At 39.3% G+C, this 19989-nt stretch overlaps 1 protein-coding gene across 16 annotated transcripts in view; it reads right to left on the bottom strand.

Annotated features, from left to right (window-relative positions):
* Positions 1–19989, bottom strand: part of DLG2 (discs large MAGUK scaffold protein 2) — a 984895-nt gene that overhangs the window by 819195 nt on the left and 145711 nt on the right. For 12 of the 16 annotated variants that reach the window (XM_063148780.1, XM_063148803.1, XM_063148779.1 and 9 more), the window contains exons 5-6: positions 18630–18728; positions 214–288 (exon numbers count right to left, since the gene is read on the bottom strand). In XM_063148780.1, coding sequence (XP_063004850.1) covers positions 214–288; positions 18630–18728 — 174 coding nt within the window. Of the gene's footprint in view, positions 1–213; positions 289–11482; positions 11962–18629; positions 18729–19989 lie in introns of those variants that run through there. The other 4 variants (XM_063148796.1, XM_063148799.1, XM_063148797.1 and 1 more) reach the window with 3 other exon arrangements.

Raw genomic sequence — 19989 nt, 5'->3', positions numbered from 1 at the left:
GAAGAGTCCGAACTTCTGGAGAAGAACTGCTAAGCCACAACTCAACACATCAACAGTTTAGGCTTCCCAAGGAGCTTGGTCTAGACTTAAGACTCATTACTGTTCTTTCTCAAATGCATTAATTATGGACATTTTACCTGCCCAGGGCGGCTCCAAGCACAGAGACTTACCATTCAGTCCCTCAAATCTTTGTATTAAAAGGCTCAAACTTACGGTAGAGTGCTGAATGGGTATCCAGGCAGGTGTTTCGACTGAGCATTTGTGAGATGGGCATCTGCCATGGCTCTGCTGCAAATAAGTGAAAAGGGCATTACACACAACACAGTACGTGCTGCAATCGCTAGGTGCGATGGGCTCCATTCCATAGGGAACATCTAGGAGTTTGCTCGTAGTCATCACACCTCACAAAGTCATTTTCCACTGTCATGTAGGAAGAATAATCTGCAGTTTGCAGGACCAAAAAGGCCACATGAGTTGTCTATTAATTTTGCATTGAAGTTCTGGGTAACGTGGATGGAAATACATCCACTCCCAACCCTGAGCGTGTGCCATCTGCCTTCCCTCCACAGTGGAGCATTCAGAGAACGGCGGAGTGTCAGTCAGCAGGTAGAGATTGGCTTTTTTCTCCCATTTCATGACAGGCTGCATTTTTTCCATGATGTCCCCTTTGAACCGGTGATAGATGCAGCCTGAAACACCCATCAGGGCTATTTTCTAGGAAGAGTAAGTATGCCCCAAATTTTTAGGGCATGTTTCTTTTCTGAGCAGAATGCTCTGTTTGCTCCCCAGGTTGTTCCCTGGAGAACATGAGCAAATATCCAAGACTCCTGCAGTTCCCTGAAACTTTACAGAACAAAAAGAGTGAGGGGTTGATTTAAAGTCTAACATTCCACATGGCAGTGCAAGATGCAACCATCAGGCCTTCAGGCTGATCTTCCTGTAATCTCCCTTGCATTTGCTGTGATTCAATTACATTTCAGCCAAGGTTTGGAGCCCATCAGAATGAATTGCACAGCAGATTGGGTCAGAGTCCCTGAAGAAAAGTTCAGAATAAATTCTGGTGTCTGCCACCATTACTCTCAGCATTTCACATAAGAGTCAAACTATTATTTAGCTCCCTGAATTGGAGGACTCCTGTAACCAGGTATTTTCCTGAAGCTGGAAGTAGTATGGGAAAAAAGAAAGCTTTCTTCTTTTTATTTTCATTTAAGCCTGCTATATCACAAGCAGCTACATTTCACCTTTCTTTTCCCCATGCTGAGAGTAAAGGATAGAAACCTCTGCAAACACTAATGATTAGATTTCACACAATTTTCAGGTTTGAGTCTAATTTAAAAGCTACTAGTGTTTTGTTCTTTATCTCCAAAAAGTTAACATTTGTAAAGCAGTACAGTACTACTTTTACATGCTAAAAAAAAAAAAAAAAAAGTGGATATCAGATTAAACTTTGTATTCTCCAAAATTTAAAACTGGCTATCTTTAACATTTTCAATTAGACAACTTCAAGAAATATTCAAAAAAACAGCTAGCAAGCAAGAATCACGGTATTTTTAGATAACAGTTTAGAAAGTCCTTTTTAAAAGGATTTGAAAAAGTCACTGCTATCATAGCACCAGAACCCTGCAGGTGTGTGTTATCTCCTGTAAGGAAGGGATGAATGCAACAGTAAACAGTGTAATCCTATCAAGATAATAAAACTATAAATTAATTCTGATTAAAAATACAGCATGAAACACTAGTAATTATTTTTTACTTTAACAATTCTACACTTTCATTCTTCATTCCAAGGCAAGTTAAAGGCAAGGTAATTAATAAATGTGCTTTGGACTGAAAGCATTTTTCTGATTAAAAGCCTGATCTTACAGATGGAACTATGTATAACTTTGTCAGGAGACTCCTCAAAAAGACTCCTTGCATTTTTAAGAGAACACTTTTGCAAGATAAAAGCTCCAAATCTCATAGCAGGAGGGGCTTATTGTACTCTTGTCTTTGAGATTCATACCTAAATTGTCCCAAGGCCTAGAATCCCCTGGCACTTGTGCATATTCAAAGGTCAAAGAGACAGCAGTAACTGGGAATTGCTCAGAGGCAGCAGTTGTACAGAGTTCCCAATTTTTCAGGGCAAGAGCTGTGCTGGTTGTTCCTCTGGGATGTAGGGTGACCTGCAGTGTTTGGCCTTTCACAGCTGGATATTTGAATTACTGTTCTGGTAACATGACATTGCACTGGTACTGTCTGAGAAATGCATGTAGTTCAAGGGCAAGGACTGAACACTTCTACAGCTTTTTGCGGATTTAGAGTTGGATTATTTTTGAAAATTACAGAATATTTCCTATTTGAATGATCACTTCTTTTTGTTTTGTGTAAAAATCAATGCATTTCACTCCTTTCATATCTTAGACCCTCACCTGGTTGAAACAAGTCTTAGATATAAGGTTGTATATCAGCTGCTGGTCACACTTTCCTTCCTAAATGCTCAGGGTTTTTTAATAGCCAAAAGCTCCAACATCTAGAGAAGCCAATTTTAAAAAATAGCCAAAAATTCAACACTACCTAAAGTATTCTGCAGGCATATGCAATACAAGTAAGCATAGGAATAAATACATTGGCAAATATTTACAGGCTGTAGAAGGAATTAATTAAATTTTATTATTACTGCTAACATTTTCCTCAGCTTAGGAGTTTGGTAAGCCAAAAAAATACAGAACTTGGCCCACCACTACACTGAAAGGCTAAAAATCTCAAAAGTGATGAGAATCCATAGTTTAAACCCATCTTTCTTCAGAAAGCCTTCAAGGGAGGACAGAAGCACCTCAAGTTTGTTTTTTCATGTTTGCCAACAGTCATGTGCAAATATACCTTGCCCTGCTGTTTGGGGGAATATGTGCCAATACAAGTTTTTTCCATCCTAAATGGAAAGAGAGGGGCTGTTTCTCTATAGGTCATGAATGAGTGATTTCCAGATCTTGCTTTACCTCCCTTTCTTAGAGGATACTCTGCCTCCTGCACTGAGCTTCCCCTTGAGACAGCTCCTACACAGTGACATCCAGGCAGAGACTTTATCACAGTTTACTGAAATCAAAGCCTTCAAAATACACAATAAGATCTTTTTTATAATTTTTATATAAAGACACTTGGGTACACAAAAGAATAATTTCATTCTCATTGCTGAATTCAGCATCATTCACAGCTTTTTTTCTGGGATGACACTTCAAACACTTGATAAATTGCATAGCAATGATACAGCCAGGAAGCAGTGAAGCAATGACCAAAGTCAGATAGAGATGCTACCCCCACATTCAGCCAGAGACAGTGCAGTTTCTTCTCTGGAGGCCCTGACACATGTAATTCCCAAACCTATAGGTTTATCAAACCTCCAGAAATGCAGACCCCGGGGGTAACCAGCAGACAGAAGAGCACCAATCTCAGGAAACAAAAAACAAGGCTGCAAGCCCTTCAGAGTCCATGCACAACACCTGCCTTCCTAGCAAGCAGCCCTTAAGCAAACTTCTTTCTTACATGCTTTCCTCAGTCAGGTGTTAAAATAACTGACTGCTACCAGCACTATTTAGGGACATCAGTATAATGTATTTGGAAATGCATTAACACAATGCAGAGTGGGAGCGCATCAGTGCCCACAGCAATATTGCAGAGGGAAATAACTGCACACTGAATATTGAACTAGAAGGTGAGAGCTTAGGAGCACTGCACAAGAGAGGTTTCAGGTGGCAGAGATGCAAGTGCACCTCAGCAAGATCTGGGGAAGATTTCAAGGAAGAACTCCTCTTTTGTGTTGAGCGACTTCAGGATAGGTATATCTTATTGCCACTTTCTCATAGGCAGGGAGAGATTTTTATATACATAAAATTTCAATATCAATACCAAATTTGGATGGCCAAATATTAACATGATTCTGTCTGGAGACACATTCAGAGGCAGATCTTATCTCTGCAGGAAGATGGAACAAAATCCAGAGAGGATATTTAGGAATATAAAGGTTCAGGGCTTGTTGAACTGCAGGACTCTTTATGATAGCACTTAATATTCATTCTCAGAGAAGATATTGCTGATGAAAGTCAAAAGAAGTCACAGGCCATATTCCATTTGTATCCACTGAAATGGCCAGGAATACAAATACAAGAAATTGTATCCAAGTCCTTGAGTGAGGTCTCTGGTAACAAAAGCATTAGCTGAAGTCAATCCCAGGCAAACATTCTCAGCTACTTCTACACATCCTTCCAAATTATCTTCTCTGATGCTCTGGAGACATGAAAATCGTAGATCTCAACTAGAGGTCTCAGACTGAGCAAAATATAATAACATACCAGGCTATACCCCTGGCCTAATGATTCACTCATAAATAACCATTCCGTTCTCCTTGACTGCACATATCTTCTCATTTTCCAAAAGTCTTGCATCAGGTGAATGGACACAGAAAGAAATTTGCACAGCAGTATCAAACTGATTAACACAGAAAAGAAATACATGTTTATGTTGAGAATAAGAGCCACAAGACAGATCCTTCCTGCTTTTCCAGCTATGCCAAATGCATAAAAATACAGCTCACCTTGGCACTGGGAAATTATCTTCCCACCTTCACCCAGGTCCTCCAAATATCAAAAAAAGGACCTGCTAAGGATGCATAGCTCTACTATCATTAAGCAGCACTATTATTGAGGCAGCATCAAGCTCTCATTTCCTTTTCCTTGCTCAGAGTCTTGTTCCACTTTACCTCACCTCTGCAGCTCTCCACTGCTTTGCAGTATCGAGCCCAAGCCATATCTGCCTGAGCTGTTAATTGAACATTTTCTGCTCTCAGTTTATAGAGCTCTTCATAGATTTATGAAAAAAAATCACTCTTCTCCTTTCATAGCTCATAACCAGTCTCAATAAAGACATCTCTCTAAAATCAGCAAATTATAATCTAATGAAATCTATTGAAAATTTCAGTTGCACTAAACAAGGTCAGTGCTCAGAAGAAATGAAGTGTCACCCAGAAATGGAGATCAAAGTAATTCCCTTCCATTCCTGCTGCTGCCATAGAGACCAAGGGAGGGGGAAGAAGGGAAGAAGAAATTTAACAGACTTAATTCTTCCTGAAATTTATAATTAACTACAAGGGAAAAGGGACTATTATCACATTTCTAAAGAATAAAGGAGAAAAAAGTTGAGCTTTTGACAAGATATAATTACCAGACATTACATATGCAGTGCACATTGGTTTGTTCTGTGTAATTTTCTTGAATTTCCCCCCTCCCCAAGGATTTTATTTTTCTAGAAAACACAACATGTGTCTCATCAGTTTACATTCATAATGTCTGAAATCCAAATGCTAGAGGCTCAGAATAATTGTTTCAAAATTTAACATTGGTAAATAAAGATTTGAAATAAATACTCAGATACACTCCCCATCTGTCAAACACCCCTGAGCATATTCTCCAGCTAAGATAAATGGTAATCAATGAAAAGGATCTTCCTACTCTTCTAAGCCTGTGTAGTTTAGCCAGCAGCCAACCCATAGTCATCAAAGCTGTCCTCAAGTACCACTTTAGAATAGACTTTACTAAATTATATGTAAATTTTATGGATTCAGCACTATTACACTTTTAGGGTCTGGCAGGAAAACACCAGAGTTTGAAGTGCCCATCAGCACCTAATAATGACTATAGAAAAAGATTTTGATTCTTTGCTAAATGTGAATCTCTGGGGGGGGGGGGGGAAATCATTATGTTTCCTTTGTTTTCAGTTTGTTATAGCCAGGAAAGTCAGCACAAAAAAAAAACTTAGCTACTCAATTTATGACTCCAAACTGCAATCATTCAAAGCCTGGAGTCTTGGAAAGAAAAAACAACAAATGTTGCCCAGATCTATTAACAATATGCAGGCACAAAAATGTGGGGGTTTTTTGTTTGTTTCATATCCAGCTAAATTTAAATAATATCCTCATGCCATATTGCTCTCTATAGCTTTGTTAGTTTTGGTAAGATTATACTGATTTGTAACACCTGAGGCACTAGTTAACCTCAGTATCTATATTGAGCTTTATAATTTCCAAATTCTGGGACTGACCTACAGCCTCTCAGACACATACAGCCTATCTTTCAGGAAGTCCCACAAAACAAACTGAACCTTGTTGCTTAAGTATATGCCTTTTTAAATCTCTATATTGAGTATTTTTCAGATTAACATAAGCAAACAGGGGAGAAGTGATGGGACAACAGGCCTATGACAAAGTCACCTCAGCATAAATAAATACTCTAACTATTAGCTATCAGGCCCAAATAATCAATAATTCAACTGGACCTTCTAGTGGATTCCTCTGCAAAGTGGAACCAGCAGCTGGCACACAGTGTGTGGACCTGCTCCTCACCTCCACCAGATGACCTGATCTCATGGACCATTCTGCCCTTCTCAGAACATCTAAGAACTGCTTCTGCTGCCACTCTAAATCAGAGAGTCTGGAACAGTGAGGTCACCTCACTTGTGCCATATCCACATTTTTCCATTCTTCAGCCATGTCCTAAAGACACCTTCCACATAACTGAGTTAGTTTTGAGATCGGGTTTTGTAGGCTAAATGCTGAATGGTGCTCTCCTTCTCACTTGGAAAATCCACAGTATCCCAATGGGACACAAGACCTGCTCCTACATTTCCCAAACACAGCATACCATCAACATGGATTTATAATTATATACTTAATATAGTTTTGAAGTGAATTAGCTGGACAAATTTTATAGCTCTCCTCTGTTTTACTCTTAACTTCATGCTACAAAGTGAAGTGATGAGTGTGTGGAGTGGGAGAGACCTACAGAAAAGTCCTAGCACACCCAGGGTATAAGCCAGAGGTTTGTCCTGTCACTGACCACTGCAACTTCTTATTTTCCATGACCATCATACATATTCTGAGTTCTGATCACACATCTGTTCAGAATTTTGCCTAAAGTGCACACAGTGGTGTCCCCTGTTCCACATATATGGCTGGATGAGCAGAAGAAAATAGGATAGACAGATGTTGCTGGCTCCTGGCAACCTTGTCATTCAAAATTGTACACATCCAACTTTGGGATAGGTTAACAACATAAACAAGCTTACTGCTTTTCTTCCCAGCACCAGTACAAAATAGGGGAGTTTACTTCTGTCTTTATTTCATTGTTTTAAATGTGTGAATTAAATTCTTAGAAAAGGTGCTGGATGGGCAGCCATGAAGGAAAATTGGTAATTTTTCAAACTAGACTACTGCAGAATTTGTAAAAAAGCTACAAAAATGAAAACAAAATGCTGAACTTCTTCACTAGTGGAATGAACCGAGCATTTTATTAACACAAAACAAAACAAAATCAAAACAAACCACCAACTTTTTTTTTCTATTTTCCAGTTATGTGAATAATCACATTTTCAATTAATTGCTCCACAGGGGTCAGTGACAATCAAATTAAATGTAAGACCTGTCTAGTGAGTAATCTGGTGTAAATCTCTACTTAACTGGAAGCTAACAACAAGAATCTCTACAGAGAAGTAAATGTTGCATAATTTTCAATATTTTGATGCCAGGAATTTATTTTTGTAGCTAAAAAAACCAAGTTCAAGCTGAATGTTCTCCCTGGTTCTGAAGGCAAATTTTCTGTTTTACAAACTGAAAGACACAGTTCAGGAATCCTACTGCTGCCAGTGCAGGAATCCTACTGCTGCCTGTGTGCAGTGCTGAGAACTTAGGAGTCAGGCACAAAAGGTAAGTGGTTTAATATTCTTAAATAAATTTGGATTATTTAAGTGGTGTCTCTTCTTTGTGTACATCTTCTCAAAACACAGAAGCACTCAGGATAAAATCTGAGATCTTAAGCAAACCTCAAAACACAACACTCATACAAGTGGCAACTAACACTGATAGTTCTTAGGGATGTTACTGAGTTAAGGATACTAAACCACTAGTCTAGAGTGCCCAGGAAGTTATAAAAACTCTGTCCTGATAGAAGGTCTTTAGCTAGCCTTGCCATTGGCCTCCTGGGTTTTAAGCCTGCAGAGTTGCCACATCTGAGCTCTCCCTTCTAGCAACTAGTGCCAGAAAGCTTTTGGGGCATTTTCCCACTGAAAGCTAATCATCTTTTCTATGCCACATAATGCCAAGAATTGGGGGTTCTGGGGGTGCACCTCCTGTTACAGTGAAGAATGTTGAGCTATTTATGCTCTTTCTCACTAGTGGCAGCTCCTGTTGTATTCGTAAGTCTGTAAAAGGCAGAAGGATGGAAGGAGAGCTGGAGAGGACAGCATGTTGCCTTTGACTGTTGGGAGGCACAGTGGGAATGTTCTTCCCTTTCAAAAACTCCTGGTGTTCCTGCTGGGATGGAGGCTCAACCTAAGCTTTATTTATACCTAATTCTTTCTAATGATAAAATAATGCCACCAATTAACATGCTTTATGTGACAGTAAAGGAAAGATGCTATGCTGGAAACATGATCAATTAAAATATACCAGGACAGCCATAAGAAGCTCTCCTTGACTGATTCAGCATTTCTGCAGTTCTGGGCTCAGAAATGCATGGAAAAATGAAGGAAATAAAAAGAGGAAGAAGTTGTACAAATTAATATCTTAAATCTATCTTAAACATACTTTACACTTTGGCTGAAAAAACATCAGTAGGATTTAAGATTTGGCAAGGTATATCAGAAATTAATTTTATTAGACGCCATCTTTTACCACACAGAGTTCAAAGCTGGATCTGTAAATCCATTGAACATAATGTACAAGGGCACATTGACTTCACCACAACATTTATGTCATTTTCTATAATGTGAAAATACCAAAAATTCCAGACTAAATTTAATGACCAAGTTTTAAAAATGCCAACTCTTTGAACAGTGTTCATCTTTTGCAGTTTACAAAGTATTTATCTTTTACTCCCGTTTTATGACTGAAGAACTAAAGAATAAACCTGATGTATTTACTCCCTCTGACACCAAGATCCACTTTTTCAAGAGAAAGAATGGCAATTATCTGCATAAATCAGACAAATGGCTATTCATATATGGACAATTAACAGATCTGAGGTCAAAAATAAATACACTGTTGCTCTGTATAATTCACGCTTATCAAAATGTTTTTTTTTAAATAACATATTTTCTGAAAAAGGTCTGCTCTTTTTATAATAGTGAAAATTGGCATAAACAGATAAAAAAATTTGGTGCTTTAAAAGAAGGAGAGTTACTCTGAGGAAAATAAAGGCAGTAACCTCACATTATGGACCAATACAACACTAGCCCATCTATTCAAATATGGCCCAAAGTAAGATGGGCAAATCACTAACTTCTTTGTTTTCAAGCTGTTGCAATATGAAAGTGTTCTGAAACTTTTACCATTATTCAGCTCATTTACATATGATATTATGTTGTTTCCTCATGCCTGTAAATAGAGAGCTGTGTACAATTCACATTGTATCTCATTCCAACACCAACATTGGCAGAAAAGAGTGAATATCTGGAGCTGAATATTTGAGGTTCACTCATATGCTTGATTTTGAGATCATTTCAGGCACTCAGTGTTGGATTCAAGAGACAGAAAAGCTGAAAGGGAAAATGTGTGTAGATGGAGTTGGGAGCCCTGCTCAAGGCAACAGCAGTAGTGAGCTGGCAGTGAATCCATGTTTGTTATTTCCCAGAAGGCCCTGGGAAAATATTCAGAGGAAAACTTTCAGCACCAATTCATGAAATAAATTATGTCTCTTGACATATTAAAAAAAAAAAAAAAGGTACTAGGGCATGTTCTTTTCCAATTACACCATCTTAAAACTTGACTTATTCCCCTGTCCCCAAATCCAATTTCTATGCACCTCCATACCAAACTCTCTAGGCAAAGCATGGATGCAACTGCAGGTCCCCACTGCACAACAAGACACCCAAAAGCTCTTGTCTCCAATCGCAGCTCTTCTTTTCAACCTTTTGAACTGGAAAACAGCACTTCAGCATGTAAAACCTGGATGTTTAGTGTGATCCTGCATCTCAGCCTTGTTCAGCAGTGCTGTAGCTCCATTGCTGAGCGCTTTTCAATGGTATTGCATCAACAGGTACCCACAAGTGCCCCTGCTCTGCTCTGCTCCGGGGGTGATTGAGGATATAGTCTCACATTCAGCACAGCTTGTGGGAGCCAGGAGGACCTGGAAAAAACAGGAAGTGAATGAGGCCACAGTCTCCTCCAATTTATCCTCCTTCTGTGGCCTCATTCACCTCTTGTTCTCTTCCCATATGGGTTTCTCTACCAGCAAGATGGGAATGACAGCTGGCATCTGTTTCCATGGCTCCACTGCGCTCCCTGCTCTCTGCAGTGGCCACCCACCGCCCCTCTCTGCTGCCCATGGGTGCCCAGGGTATATCTTCCTGTCCTTCTCCATGCTACACATGGGTGTCCCCATTCTGCACAGCTGTGATGCAAAAAAATGACAGCAGTGATGCCAGCAGTGCTAACCCCTGCTTTGCCTTATCATTTGTGCAGCCTTCAGGTGGTATGGCCACCGCAGGCATTTTGCAAGTCCTGTGGAAACTATGAAATTCACCAAAAGTAAGGCAGAACAGAGAGCACTGTGCTGAACCCCAAAGCTGGATGTCCCCTGCTAACTGCTCCTTACAAACCCCACCACCACCACGTGCAAAGGCGGCTGCAAACACGCGCTGAGCCGCCTGCCCTGTAGCAACAGAAAGGGAGTTCCCTCATCATCGCCCTGCCATTTAATATTAAGTTAGTTTGATAAGTTTGAAGATGTCTCAGGGAATCACTCAGCTTAACCCTACACCAGATCCTTAGGTTGGGAAGTGTCCCTAACCCTGGTCCTTAGCCTAATGCCGCTGCTGTGGAAAATAAATTGTCTGTATTCATGTTCAGAAGAAATTATTTAGAAGGACTGTTTCCAAACAGTCCAGCTAGATCTAAAATCAGTATAAGAGTGCTGAACTGGGTCCTAGGCATTTTTATTTTTCAGGCCTACAGAGGCAAAGTAATCTATGTTTTTTCCCAAAAAAAGCCACAATAAGCCACAAGAAACTTGCATCTCTCCAATCAGAAACACCATGACTATCTAAACTACATCTGATTGGCCCCCTTAAAATCCTAGGACCCATATAATGCCCCTTTCTTTATTATTCTTTAGTTTACAGAATAAACTGATAAGCTGAGAAAATATGTGCAGTATACCATGTATTCTGAAAGTGCTCTAGTTGCTAGAGTTATTAATAGACACAAGCATAGGCTAAGATAAAATATGAAATCCTTTTCGTTTTGCTAGTAAAAAATAAGTAAAAAGCATATCATTTAGAAAGTCATATAGAAACAAACTGCATAATCTAGAGATAAAGAGAACAAAATGCTCGTGGAAGCAAAGCTTATTCATCACTTTATCTTGCAACCTGACACAGTACATGCTCAATCTATTTAATTACAGGAACAGAAAAATAGCAGAGAAATATGTACACAGAACAGCAATGTTTCCAGTCCTACCTTGGTCGTGACAATGCACAGACAATCCATTCTGTAAATCTCCACAGGAGTGTATGTAAATCATAAAAATAAATCAGCAAGGGTGAGGAAAGGCTTTTGAATAGCATGAACAGAACCGGAGGCTTGAATCTGCACAGCCGGCTTTTCCAAGTGGGGCCCTCATAAGAAACTCGAGTCCTCCTCCACAATGCTAAAGGCAGTCATGATGCTCACAGGGATCAGTAAACCCACTAGAAATCGTCTCAAGCAAAACTTCCAGGTGGCTTATCAGGCTTGATTGCTGCATTGTTCAATCTGAGATCAAAATATGCTGTTGAATGGTATGCAGCCCTCTAAATGGGAAGATGAGAACCACAACAAGCACAAAAGAGCAAAAGCATCACATTTCAGCCCTAGCTCTGGTTTCACAATTCTGATCTGCTGTTTCAGTATACCCATAAGATTTCCCTTGCCAAGTCTCTCTCTCTCTCAGCCTCGCTCTCTCTCTCTCTCTCTCTCTCTCTCAATCTCTCTCCCTCCCGCTCTCTCCTTCCCTGTCTTTTTTTTTTCCTCCCCCCTTTCACTCGCTCTCTTCCCTCCTCTCCTCTACTAACTCAGAGCAAGCAGAAAACACACAACTATCGGGCCCATCTATCACAGGGCTGACACTTCTCTGCCAAAACAACTGCTTTGGGTTGTAAGGGGTTTTATTAAGAGCATGATTCCTACAAACACACATTGCTGGAAGTGCATGATTGAAACATGAAGGTGTGTGTGAGAACTCGTGCGTCACAGCTACAATTGCTCAGAATTACTGGGTCAGATTTGGATTTGGGAAGTGAATATAAATAACAGCTGGATAAGGCGAACTTTAGCTACAGCAGAAAATAATCAGTCAGGGGAAAGAACCAGGATTTGCATATTTACACATGCACGTGGATCTGTCAGCACAACAGTGATATAATTATAGTTTACCACCCGTGGAAAAAACCCCTACATTTCATACATTATTCAAAGCTTTGTAGGGCAATTTTTTTTCCCCCCCATCTATGAAAAATATATCAAACTTTTAATTAAAAGAAAGCACCTTTAACAACAGAGCTTAAACACTCCTTAAATTCTCTCCCAAACTTTTCTTACATCATTGACAGATTCAAAAACTTAATCTATTTATCTCATGTTCTCTATGTTCTGCTTGGAGTTTTACAGACTGTTTAAGCCCCCACAGCCCTACCTTTCTTGCAGTGATGCTGGTGCAGAGCTTGCCTTTCAGGTGTTTTACATGAATCATTCTGAGTTAGAAAGCTTGCTGTCAGCTCTTACGGGCTTCCCTCTCTTCCAGAGAGAGGAAGAGAGAGAGAGGGAAAAAAAAGGGAGGGAGAGAGAAAGAGACTCAGAAGGGGAAAGATATGTAAAATGAAAGCTCTGGCCAAAGAGAGAGGAAAATCAATGCTCCTATTCACTGGAAAAAAAAAATACAGCCAACTGGACTGTTGACAGCAACAAGAGGAAATGTCTAGACACCCATACATTACAATTCACCTTTTCAACACACTGGACAGCACAATCTCCCCTGGGTGCTTTGCTGAGGATCTCTCATTCTCACTCAGAGCTAAAATATGTTTTTAATAAAATTAGTCTTTCCAAGAAAATAAAAGATTATTTAAGAGTCATCTCTCTTCCATAAATTACTCAGGTTATAACCCTAATATTCCTGTGATTGTTGGAGCAGTGAGACGCTCAGTAAATGACACATATTATTTTGCCAAAATGAGGTCACTGCTACCAAAGTTACAAAATCCATAGTGAATCAGATATGTGGTCAGAGAGCAATCAACCCTCCCCCAACTATGAAAGTCCTGGTGGATACAACATCTTAAAGAGAAAGTCTTCAGAGCACTTAGAACTGTGTCTAAGGCTTTAACTCACTTTAATCCATGTGCAAAAAACAAAACTTGATTTGCACTTACAGGCTGTGCTAAAACCTCCAGGTTTTCTCCCCACTGAGGTTTAGTCCAGTAGCCAAACAGTCAGACCAGTTTATTAAACTATAGATTACATGAGACAGGGAACTTCCAAACATCCTTGAATTAAGAACAAATTAAATATCTCCTTAAGAGGAAATTAACCCATTAATATGGTGTAACATAAGCCACCCTTGTGCTCTAAGCATTATTGGGTAAAAGTAAATTCAGTCAACTCTAAAATCAGCAGATATTTTAACACTTGAGTGTAAAGCACACAACAGTTTGTTCTCTTCTAATTCAAGCTTATCTAGTAAGGTATGAAGTATTTAATACATATAATTACCTAATGACTTGGCTGTAAAATTTCATCTCAGACTTGAAACTGGCATATGGAGATGTATTTTGAAATTGGTCTCTAAGTGCATGATCTGTACATGCTTCTACTTGCAGCTCTACTCTTGTGAGATGATCCCAGTGAATTCATGATCCTATTTAAAGTTTATTTGAGAAACAGAGGGTTTCAACCCTTTGGGGGTGCTTACGTGAACGTGACTCACCCAGCTCCCTCAGTGTACCAGAAAGATTCCTCCTGCACTCCTCCAATTTTTGACTGCCACCTCCTTCCATTAAATATGACAATGAGCATTTAACAGAGCAGGATTTGCACATGTGCTCCTCAAGTTAATACATAATTGAGCAGTTTGCTCCCTAAAATACTGCCACCTACTTATTACCCCCATAATCTCCCTTAGCCCAAGACAGAAGGAAGACATGCTTTTGGGGATGCAGACCCCAGCTTCAAACTTCCACAGGCTGATTTTGGTTGCCAGGGCTCCTGGTCACAGCTTCTAAGACACAACGACTGGCAACAGATGACTCATGTCAATGGGTCTCTAGTGTTTCTTCAAAGACACAGTCCCTCATGTCCATTAAGAACCTATCCCAGACCTCAAAAAGAGACTGAGATGCTTAATTTTGTTTCTCCAACTAGAGACTTTTTCCATTCATTTTCTCTCCCCAAGACTACGATTTTCAAATCATTAGCACTGCTTTACCCTTCATTAGCAACACCTCCTTCTGCTCTAATTTCTGGAGGTCATATAACTGCTTAGTTCTATTTTTTCCTCTGTTCTTTCAGCCTTCTTCTTACATGTACATATGATCCTGACTGAAATCTACTATAGAAAGGCTTGACCCAAAAACTAAAAAAACTGAGGAGCAGCCATCTGGGGTGAAAAGACATGGTTTATAGTTGCTCATAGTCAATTTAGATAGTAAAAAATAACGTCTGTGATGAGCTCTAACTCTTGGGAAGCTTTAATATAGGAAGAGTAACAACTATTTCCTACTGTGACACCAGTGGTTCTGTGGATCACCATGTGAAAACCATCTGCCCAGCTGACTGCTTCCTTCTTCTCTAATTTTACCAAGGTATCTGTTTTTAAGTCATACAAAAACCAGTAATATGAGGTGAGTGGGTGAAATGGGATGGTCTTTTAATGCAATCTGCACTGGACAATTTAATGCTCCTTTCTGGCATTAAAGTCTTCATTGTATCCAGGTACTTCCACTTGGATAACCAAAGCAGAAGGTTTAATTAGGCCACTATATTTAGAATCAGAGCCTGCAACATCCCACTGCATTCAATATTTGTAAAAGCAAGCTTCTAGTAAAAGCTAAAAACATTAGAAAATATTCTGATTTTTTAAATCTTTCATTATGCACCTTCTTAAACACTTCTTAAATTCTTTTGAAACGTAAATATTATAAAGCAAAAACTGTAAAGATAAGTAGATTGCTAAAAATTTTTTTTAAAGCATAACTGCTTTATTTTCTTTTATTTAAAGAGTAGAGATTATGAAAAACAAGAGCACTATGACTCCAAGTTTTGGAGCAGACACAAAGAAAGGAGGCATCTAACTAGACTGTTAACATTGCATTAGTAATGTCAGCATCTTAAAAACTTAGCCAGTGACTATTTAGAGCTCTATGCACCTACACAGAGAACACATGAACACACATGCTCTTACAAAAATAGAGAAAGGTTTATTTACTCCTAATGTATCTTAAATTGTGTACTATGGAGTAGTTGTTGATGGTATTATATTCCCAGGTTGTATTGTCTTTCTTCTTTTCAGGTTCTATATTGCATCCCAACAAGCTACAAATAAATACTTTCCTGATTATGTCTGCTAAGAGGGCAATTGATGTAGTTGGCAAATTATGTCTTTACAGCCAGAGCTCACTTATACCACTTAAACCCAGTTCCTGTGGATACCAACTGGTTACTTAGTAGGTTAACACCAGGATTCAAGTGATCTGAGTAAGTTTATGCTACAAGGTAAAATCTCATCAGACAGTTCCTTTATGAAGGCTGCTTTGTGGTACACTTAAAAAGAAAAAAAGAGAAAGAGACAGAAACTACTAATCTTGTAGATCCTGGATATGTAGTTAAAAGCTGTATTACAGATGAAATGTCAGAATAAATCCTTCTTCATCCAGAAAGATAAGTTAATACTAATTTCAGAAAGCACATTCTGTATACCTTAGTCATTCAGAATTTTAATGTAGTTCCCAGGCTGAATCAGAAGCCCAGGAGTCCTGGTGTTAATTTAAAGATCACAAAATTAGCAATTCTTCCCCTCCTAACTGCAGCAGCCCTAAGAGCAGCAGCTCTGCAACTGGCCTGAGGCCCATGAGAGTCTGAGACAGAAGCTATAACACGAATCATTCCCTTCACCGGTGCATGGCAAATTTCACTGCATTTAGCACAATCAATGCTGGAGTCCTGACCAATTTCTCCAGCTGGTAGTTTTTCCAATGAGACGAAATAGACAATTCTCTTTTTTGTAGGGAAGCAGACCTTGCCTCTCAAAGCCTGAAGGTAGATGATAAAATGGGCACAGGGACAGCTCCACTCCTTCACCACAAGGTCTGTGCACCCAGCTGCACACGGTGGCCTTGGGCTCAACAGCCACAGAAAAAAAGTTTCTGCTGCACAGTTCTGGAGGGGATTCCCTCTCTTCTTGCCCCAAATACAGTCCCACCTTACCACCCCTTTATGTACTATGTGGGTGTTTGCACCACTTTAGCCAAGCAACTACCCCAGAAGAGAAACCAAACAAGCTATTTCTGAGACAGTGCAACCTCTCCAGCAGTCTCATTACCACATGCTCACCAGCCGGGGTCCTATGAAAAGGCAGTATGGCAAGCTGGGAATACAATATGATTTCTAGGATTGTACAACATGAATTTTCAGCATGACAGAGTATAGGGCAGAGGTCCTTGACCCATCCTACAGCTCTGAAGGTCCTTGTACAAGCAAGCCTTTTGAAAGCCCCGCAACTTCCTTTAGTTTAAAACTTATGCCTAATGCTTTTTCAATCTATTATTTCCTATACAAATCCATAATTGTTTTCTTGTTTGACAGAAATCCCTTACTCTGAAACAAACAGAAGTGCTTCAGTTACAAATGCTCTGCTGGCTTTATGCAGGCTGGAATGCCCTGCAACAGAATCACATAGTACTCAAGGGCAATACGTCCAAAGTGGTTCTCAGTTCTCAAGATCAATCGTGAATGAAGAGTTCATTTTCATTCTTGAGCATTCTGCCTGGGGAGGTAAATCTAACAACCAATTGATCACCAGCAACTAAAAACCTTTGGCACATATGTTCAAACATGTAGCCACTCTTAAATAGCTAGGTGTCACTGTCATAGCAGCCACTAACACTCAAGCACACTCAGTTGAAAAAGAAATCGACAAAATGATGCCTTCAAGTGAACTGACACACTAAACCACAAGATCCTGGAAATTAAAACAAAACATCTGCTATCTACTATCCCATGGTACCGAGAACCAGACAAAATACTACTCACAGCTCTGAGTGTCTTAGAGTTTGGCAGTGGAGTCGCCAATTTTCAGTTTCCTCTCAGGTACACTTTTTAAATGGACAGCACAAAAACAGTGGATTGTTCAGCTGGCCATTTGTAACAGAAATCATGCAGTGAAATAGAGACGAGATCAACTACCTCCCATGATTTTCACAACATCCTCATGGAGACAATGTATTTAGGGCGTATATCAAACTTTTGATAATTCCTTGCTTTGGAGAAATAAAATCTTCCATAAATATGAAGACAAATTTCAATGAGTGTATAAGTTCTTGCATTTCATCAAGTACTACCATGCTACCATATGGTACAAAAATTTTTCCGATTGGGAAATTGGGAACACAACAACCCAAGAAACTCAGAAAATCATGTTTGAAAAGTAGATCTTTAGATTATTATTAAAACATAACGAACAGGTAAATTGATCTAGAAATGGAAATAAAGAACATGGAAAAATTTTAGACAAGAGGAATAATCCCCAAGTCTCAAGTGTTGGAAACAACTATTGCTTAAGTCTACAAGGTACCACAAAAGCACACCAGCTCAGTTAATGTCTCTTTTCTCTTCATCATGTTTTCAGCTTGTTTACTTTAAAAGAAAACTTAATAAGTTTCTTTCACTTCAAAAAGGAAAAATACACAATGACGCCAAGCCTGAAAGTTTACATAACAATATCTAAGCCCAAGGGAATTGCCTCAGCCAAGTTGTAAACCTATGAAAATAATGGAGATACTATAATGAAACACTTATGAGTTCACCTGCATGCAGCAAGGCAGGGAAGTGTAACACAGCCCCTTACCACAGCCATGAAGTAATGCTAGTCAGTAGAGTTTTTTGATAGGTATCATTAGGCTGCCCATACAAAAATCATCATCATTCTGACATTCAAATTCTTCCATACTGACTCCAGACCAAAAAGAAACTGCAACACACACTAAGAGACTGAAAACACCTTGAATAACACCTACTAACTGCACAACGACTTGGACTTCAAAAAATAGACTGAAATGAAACCACCTTGAGATCAGCAAATCTGTAGAACCGTCACCAATATAAACAAGACTTGTACATAAAAATAAAAATTAAATCCTGCCTAGGTCGGCTTAAAATACCCAGGGCTAGCAATATACCACAATAAACTGCAGCTGTAAGCCTCATTCAAATGTGATAATGAACATGCAGCCATTAAGCAGAAATTTAAAAAAATCCAGAAGCTCAAATTTACTATGTCCTACACATTTCACCTGCAGCAAAACTCCATTAAACGAGGATTTCTATCTCCATCAAAAAAAAAAAGAGTGGACAATACCTTTGTCTTCATGTCTACCACATAGTTTTCCAAAGTTGGGTTCTCCTTGTTGCATTCACCACGTTGGTCAGATCCTTCTGATCCATTGGAAGCTGCAGGCTAAAGAGCAGGGTGGAAAAAAACATGAATAAAGTGGCTGAGATGTGTGCTTCAATTAAATTACATTTAAACATAAAGACTATCATGCACACACAAAAGGGTACCCTGAATTCAGATAAGTATCAGGCAGCTTATACAGAAGATTTTCCCCTCAATGTTTTTTCATGCAAAACTTTCTGCGTTTCATCTTACAGGTACTCTCATGGAAGTCCATGAAAGTCTTAATAGGCTAAATTTGCAATATGATGCTTATCATAATCTCTGTGTGACTTCAGAAGGCATTCAAGGTGCTCTGCAGCTCTCGGCAACAGAACATAAAGATAAGGAAGGAAATCAGTGCCCTGCTAAAAAGACCTGCTGACCATGATGGGGCTCTCATCTGGAGTGGCTGCAGGAATTATAATATATCTCCTTACAACAACAAACGAATTATCTAGTTTGTTTTCTTATTTCTAATTCCTGACATTCACCTTATTTTTATAAGGTTTCATGCTTGACTAGTAACCATATGTGTAAATCTTTTAAATTCAAATGCATTTTTTTGTTACTTTTCCTTCATTTACACAGATTTCAATCTTACAGTGCTTATACAAAACCCTCATAAAACACACAGTATTTCTTCAAATAATATCTTTGGCAGAAGACATAGTAAATGGCTGTATTTGTTTTTTCAATTTTCTGCTGGAAATCTAATATATTACTGTAGATTTTACATTAAGACAGTAAATATTACAAATGACATCTCTGTTTACAATGCTCTGCCCTGCAATAATGTGCTTGAAGAGGCAGCCTTTGAATGAAACGTGATGACTGCCTTTAACTTGGATCTCAAAAAGTTTCTGATCACTCTGCAAAAGCACAAACAGGAAAGCAGGGAGGATTCAGACAGAGTTCAGTGCCTTGTGTCTGTGGGTGCCAGGCACAGCAAGCACCCTGAGTGATTTAGACCCATCCTGTTTTAGCCTGTGCAGGCATCCCGCAGGAGTGCAGTCAATTTTAACACAACAGGCAAGAAATTGTTAGCATTTTAAGTACAACAGCCTTTGCCAGCACAAGTTAGAAAACAACAAGCCAGTGCCACAGAAACAGCCAAATCACACTCGCATGTGCAAATGTTCTCTCCTCTGATCCTCGGTCGTTTATTTAGGGCTCTGTCCAGCAAAAGACTGAGTGCTGGCCTCAGCCCAGCCAACTACTTAGACACGTGCTTTTAGCTTCCCTGGAACCAATGGGTGAGTCTTGTGCTCCAGTAAAGACTGTG

Source organism: Melospiza melodia, chromosome 2 (assembly GCF_035770615.1).
Source record: "Melospiza melodia melodia isolate bMelMel2 chromosome 2, bMelMel2.pri, whole genome shotgun sequence".
Lineage (NCBI taxonomy): Eukaryota > Metazoa > Chordata > Aves > Passeriformes > Passerellidae > Melospiza > Melospiza melodia.
This window is presented reverse-complemented; position numbering and strand designations above follow the sequence as displayed.